At 38.3% G+C, this 6,633-nt stretch overlaps 1 protein-coding gene across 1 annotated transcript; it reads right to left on the bottom strand.

Annotated features, from left to right (window-relative positions):
• Nucleotides 1-647: 647 nt before the first annotated feature.
• LOC102289209 (olfactory receptor 146-like) lies at nt 648-3,289 on the bottom strand (the record flags this gene model as incomplete). The annotated part of the gene is made up of 2 exons (XM_005953447.1): nt 3,127-3,289; nt 648-1,649 (listed from the first exon to the last, which is right to left on the bottom strand). Coding segments are annotated over exons 1-2 (1,165 nt in total), but the record flags the coding sequence as incomplete, so codon positions are not given.
• Nucleotides 3,290-6,633: the final 3,344 nt, after the last annotated feature.

Raw genomic sequence — 6,633 nt, 5'->3', positions numbered from 1 at the left:
AATATGTACAATAATAATACTCAAGTTTTCAAGACATTTTATTTCTATCCTGTACTCTCCACTGATGTAACATAACTACTCCTCCTGCATAATCCTGATTAAAATATGTTGTAGCCTTTCCTCTTGCTGCAGTGCCCCAATTTTTAGATCAAAATATTTTCAGTTCCCCACTACAACTTTCCTCCTCCCCATACACCTACATAATGACACTTAAACACTTCTTCTTCTTCTTTAAATGTTTTATTTAAAAAACTTTAATCAATGCTAAAATACAACCTCACGTCAAGAATGTTGCAAAAATATTTTCTGTATTTTAAAACAACTTTTGTGTTCTAAAGTATTTTCAGTATACATGTTCATGTAGTCACATAAAAAAATAAGCAGATAATCTGTTGGACACAGTCAAATAAGTTTTTATTGATTTTTCTTCCTATTCTTTAATACAAAAGGCCATAGAATGAGCGCTGCAAATGTTTCTCATAGTTTTCCATATTTAAATTGTATTTACAATGGATTACACAACAACTGGAATAATGTATGACCATTCCATTGTGTTTTTTTATGAGCACTTTAACTGTAATATGTTTTGAACACAAGACTTTATTCTACTCTAACAATCTTTTATGATTTAATACAGCAGTGATTACAAGGTCTTGTTTTTGCTTTCATGCAATTGAGATAAGTTCTTTTGCAAAGCTTCTTGACTGCATTCATCACTTCTTCTGTCTTCAGAGCATATATAATAGGATCGAGCAAAGCTGGTATGGTGTGTGTCAATGTGGAATTTATCATTCTGGCATTAGGATGGATGTAGGAGGCCCTTGTTGCTATGTTAGTGATTCCAATTGGCAAGAAGAAAATGACCACAAGGATCAGGTGAGAGGTACAAGTTTTTAATGCTCTGATTTGTTCCTTTCTTGACGTAGTCCTGCTCAGTGCTATGAAAATACAGACATATGTGGCTATAATGAATATAAGAGGAATGATGATGAGTATAGTGATAAGTGCAGATGCCATGTTGTAATTTAAAGATGTATCATTACAAGCCAGACGATAAACTGGTCCGTGATCACAGAAAAAGCTGTTAACCACCAAAGATCTACAGAATGAGAGACGATTAACAAGTCTAACCATGGTTGTTATTACACTCACTAAAAAAATCCATACAAACAGCAGAATTGCAGCAACTGATGTTTCTGTCACAATATTATGATACCTTAAAGGGAAACAAATGGCTATAAGTCTGTCATATGCCATAGTGACAAGTGTCCATGACTGCACACTTGCAAAGAACATAACAAAGAACATATAACTTAAACAGGCGTCATAGAGGATGTATCTCCTGTCAAACAGAAAAGTATCTAAGAGTTTGGGGATGAGAGCTGTGCTCCCACACAAATCTGTCAAAGCCATGTTGAACACAATCATGTATTTAGGAGTATGAAGAGTCTTCACCAGTGAAATAAGTGAGAGAAGAAAACCATTACCCAAAACAGTCATGATGTAGACCAAACACAGGAAGGCATAGAAATACCTAATATGAGGGATGTTGGAAAACCCACTGAGATAAAACTTTTCAGGCCGAACAAATGTGTTATTGAACATGGTAGTGGCTTTATCTTCTGTTCCCATTGCAAATATTTCTTTCCCTAAACATAAAAAGAGCAGAATATAACAAACCATAATGAGTTACTTCACTGTTGCTGTGGAAAAAACTAAACTCACCCGAGACTCTGTCAAGTGTGCAGTGCAATAAAGTGGATTGTACTGTGAGAGATGTGTTATTTATATTTCACCTCTATCACAGCGTGGAAGTAGAAATTCAGGTGGGTGTGTCACATTCTCATGAATTAATTTGGAATATTTTTCAGTGTTCACTGTTAGAATTTATGTCATTTAATTGTTTATTATTGTAAATAGAGCAGTGAATCATTAATGAAAAATGATTCAAATTTTTTAAAATAACACAACTAAACACTGTAAGTAGTAGATACATTTAAGTCACTTAAGACTGCGATGTCGTTTTTCTAAAAAAGCTAACTTTGAGTTGAAGCTACTAGAGCTGTTAATATTTATTATTATTATTATAGAATAATATACAGATTTAAATTCCAAGGCAGACTAAGATTTACATGTTTACTTCACATGTATATTTGTATACTCCAACTGAATACTTGAGTAGGGAGGCAAAGAAAACATTTTTCAAAAGAAAGGAACTGAGAAACTACATATTCATACACACATATGTACTCATATTTAGTGTATCAAATCAAATCAAAGCAATTTTCTATAGCACATTTTAAAAACAACAGTGTTGACCAAAATGGTTCACAATCAGCCAAAAAGAGAATGAAAAGTTAAAAACCAAAGTATTTACAAACTAAACAGACCAACAAACAACACAAGTGACAAACATAAAAAGCGAAAGGATGCTTAGAACTCAAGTTACACTGCGGGAAATACTTTATTTTGATGCAACTGCTGGGGTTTTTTTTTTCTTTTTGTTTGTTTGTTTGTTTGTTTGTTTTTTTGCAAATTTGCATTATAACATTTATCTTCATTTTTCCTGCAGTACATAAAAATAGGTGTATCTTAAAAATAAAACTATGAAGACACTCAAAATAAGTTTCCTGTAGTTGGAAACTATTTTGTTCAACTTTTTTGTATATTTACAGTTTTGAGGGATAAACCTTTTAAATTTCTCTAACTAGAAATACATGTAAAAGACAAAACAAAAATGATTTTCAATTTTTTGTAGTTTATTGCACTTTTTTGCAATTTATGTAGTTACTATGGACTAATTGCATACATATTATTAAAATCTGGGCTATAACGTTGTATTGATATGTAGCAACTTGAAATGCTCCCAAAAAAAGCACTACAGCATGTAAAAATATATAGATAAGCTCTGGCAGACTTGGTTCTATGGTAGGTCTTAAAGGGTTAATCAACCAAAGACCAAGAAAGACTTTTAATTTATTTGAAACCCTGATGCTTAGCCTTGTCTGATTTTGTGAGTTTTTTATATTTAAGTCATTTTTTGCATTTTTTGCACATACGGTGTGCTACCTCCCCAATAAATCTGCAGCTGTGGTTTGGAAAGGACTCATTCTGCCCCCTGTGTACAGTCCCAGCCACACTCAAGCACATCTTGGTTTCTTTTGTCTGGTTGGGAGCTGACACAGTCTGTGAGGTGATGGGGTTTGGGGGAGGTAATGTGAGAAGAGAAGCTGCAGAGAGGCGTGTAAGACTGCGACTCTGCTTCCTTGTCCCAACTCTGGATAGTCATGTTTTGGGGGATTTAATAAATTTAGCCAGATTTCTAGAAATGAGAGCTGCTCCATCCAAAGTGGGATGGATGCCATCTCTCCAGGTTTTCCAGTTATCTATAAAGCCCACATTGTTTTTTGGATACCACTCCAACAACCAGCAACTTAAGGAGAACATGTGGCCATGTCATTCCTGGTCCGATTTAGTGCTCAGCTCAGATAAAATAATTATCGTGGGTGATTTTAACACCCATGTATATATGCTAAAAATGACAGCCTTAACATGGCATTTAATCTGTTTTTAGACTCAATTGGTTTCTCTCAAAATATAAAAGAACCCACCCACCACTTTATTCACATTCCAGATCTTGTTTTAGCATATGGCATAGAAACTAAACATTTAAGTGCTTCCTGAAAACCCTCTCTTATCTGATCATTTCCTGATAACATTTAAATATACAATAATTGATTACACAGCAGTGGGGAGTAGATTTCATCATGGTAGATGTCTTTCTGAAAGTGCTGTAACTGAGTTTAAGAATATAATCTGATGTTATCATCTTCAATGCCCTGAACCAACACAGAGCAGAGCAGCTACCTGAACACTAGTCCAACAGAGGTTGATTATTACGGTGGCCCCTAGAGACAAAGCACGTACAAACTCCAAAACACTTGCAAACTCCAAAACACATGCAAATTCCAAAACACATGCAAACTCCAAAACACTTGCAAACTAAAAAACACATGCAAACTCTAAAACACTTGCAAACTCCAAAACACGTACAAACAAAATCCAAAACACTTGCAAACTCCAAAACACGTACAAATCCAAAACACTTGCAAAATCCAAAACACATACAAACTCCAAAACACTTGCAAAATCCAAAACACTTGCAAACTCCAAAACACTAGCAAACTCCAAAACACTTGCAAATTCCAAAACACAACGGAAGTGCTCCAGGACGCTAGGGGCAGTGTTGAGCTCGATTTGCAAAATAAACGGCAAGTTTGTCTGTATGGGACGGTCTAGTCTCCGTCGCGCTTCCCAGGTTGCCTAGCAACCATGATACTAACCGCTGGAAACGTGTCATACAACTTGGTTTGACAGAAATGAGGGAGAACATATTTTGTTCATTTGTTTGTTTGTTTCTACAAGAGCTTTGTGTGATTTGATAAGTATCTGAGGCTGAGACCACAGGACAGTAAAACATGATTTTTGGGCTTCATTTCTGTACTGAACAGTTATTTCAAGATTAGTTAGTAAATAAGAATTAGCTGATGTTGTTCATGAGACTAAAGTCATATCACTTTGGTAATGTAAATATAATATGGCCAATATTATAGTTATTATATTAATCATTATTAGCTATTACAGCAGTGAACATGAACTCTGTGTCAAATACTGAGCTTCAGTACAGATTCAAGTTGCAGTTATTTATATGTCTTATCACCTTAAATCTTCACTCAAAGACAAGTATCTTTGACAGTGCATATATAGGTGTATCATATATAAGAGACAAATGTTGTTCCTTCAGTATGTTGGCATTACTAAATTTGGCTCATTGCTTACATATATTTATAAAAAGAAAATGTACAAGCTGTGATAACTGTTTCTGATAAAATGAAGAGTAGACTGATATATGAAATATTCCTTTATTGGGTGAGAAAATCAGACCATGTCATAACTGCTTTAAGTCATACAGAATAGATATCAGAGCCTTAAACAGGCTGGCTTCTGCTAAATGGGTCAAACTGGGCAGAAAGTCTACAAACACATAACATCCTTATAGAATATGATGTAACACTATAGATCAACTTACCTCAGAATATATAAAGCATATAAACAATTACAGCAATATGATGCAACAAACACAGCAGTGCTACTAATCCAAAATACTCAAAGCTTCATAGAACTGGAACAAACATTTATTTTTAGCTCCATTCTGCTGCTGATACATACTTTAGGTTTCTGAACATTAAACTTGTTGCTGCCTTTCATAGTGTGTAACTTGAAGGCCCTGAGTACTTTCTCCCACACTGAAAACACTGGAATGATAAAATTATTTGAACATTACCTAATAAGACTGATTCAGGACAGACAATTAGTTATTTTAAACTTTCTAGCAGTCCTTCACAAACAGGGAACAGTCTGTCTATTCTCTCCATCTGTCAGCTGCTGCTGGCTCTTCCTCCTCCTCTTCCTCACACACTGCTGAGTTTGTCCTGGTGGATCATCAGGGCTGCAAAGCCTCACAGATGATGTGCAGCAGTGGGTCCCTCAGTCTGTCCTCACTCTGGACACTTGCAGTTGTCACACATGGAAATCAAATGTGTGATAAGCTGCAGGATTCAAACACAAGTGTAACTTATAAACACATGTTCATACTTTTATTACACAATCAGAGAGAAAGAAACAGAGAGAGAGTGCAGGACAGACAGACAGGTGACAGTCTCAGGTGCCACCTGGGTCTGGGTGCAGTTCCCCCTCCAGGGGCAAGGGTACCTAGACCCGGTTTGTAGAGTACGCTTGGGGAGTGTGATCGTGTGTACAGCGTCTCTTTATGTCTGTCTCCACGTTGGTTGAGTGTGGAGTAAGTGCATATGAGAGCATGAGGGTGGGAATGGATGTTTGTGTCTGTGTGTGCCTGTATGTCTGTGTCTATATGTCAGGTTGGGTATCAGGCGCCACCTCTCTGGGGACATCTCAGGCCCTCCAAGGTTTGGAGGCCTATCTCCCCCTACCACCACTTCCCCTGCCAGTGGCGGACTCCCTCAGACATCGGTGCGTTGGTGGTTCTTTGTGTCCGGGGATGGGCGTCCAGGTACACACCGGCTCACTCCTTGGCGGCCGCTTATCGGGGCCTGGAGCCTGGGGCTTGCTCGGGCCACTTCGGAGGTGGGGTGCCCCCGGCCTCTCGGCCTGGGGCTCGGTCACTCAGGCACGGCTGGCTGCCGGCGGAGCTCACGGGCGCGTCACTGCAACTCCCCCTGGCTTCTGCTCCGCGGCTGCTGAGTGAGCCCTCATCTGGGACTCTCCTCAGCTCTTTCTGGGACAGTGGCGCGGCTGCCCCTCTGTTGGTCTTCCTTGGTCTCTTGTGTTCTGGGGGCCTCTGGATGTCTGGAGTTTTGATCTCCTCCATACCTGCTTCATGCCCTGGAGGACGGGGCTGTGGCCCCCCCACACCCTCTAGCAGATCATTACATGAAGGAACCTTTTAAAAAAAACAAGCGCGTCCATGCTCACAGGTGTACACACGGGTGATCACACCCACAAACTACACCCTTTTTGGCTCCTACCTCAAAGCACACTGTGTTCTGTTGATCTTATGTGCTGCACAATAATGTGTAATATTTAGTATTTACC

The sequence above is a fragment of the Haplochromis burtoni genome, unplaced genomic scaffold (assembly GCF_018398535.1).
Source record: "Haplochromis burtoni strain Fernald_Lab_line unplaced genomic scaffold, NCSU_Asbu1 Contig_3513, whole genome shotgun sequence".
Classification (NCBI taxonomy): Eukaryota; Metazoa; Chordata; class Actinopteri; order Cichliformes; family Cichlidae; genus Haplochromis; species Haplochromis burtoni.
The sequence above is the reverse complement of the archived record's forward strand: the minus strand, read 5'-3'. Positions and strand labels throughout refer to the sequence as shown.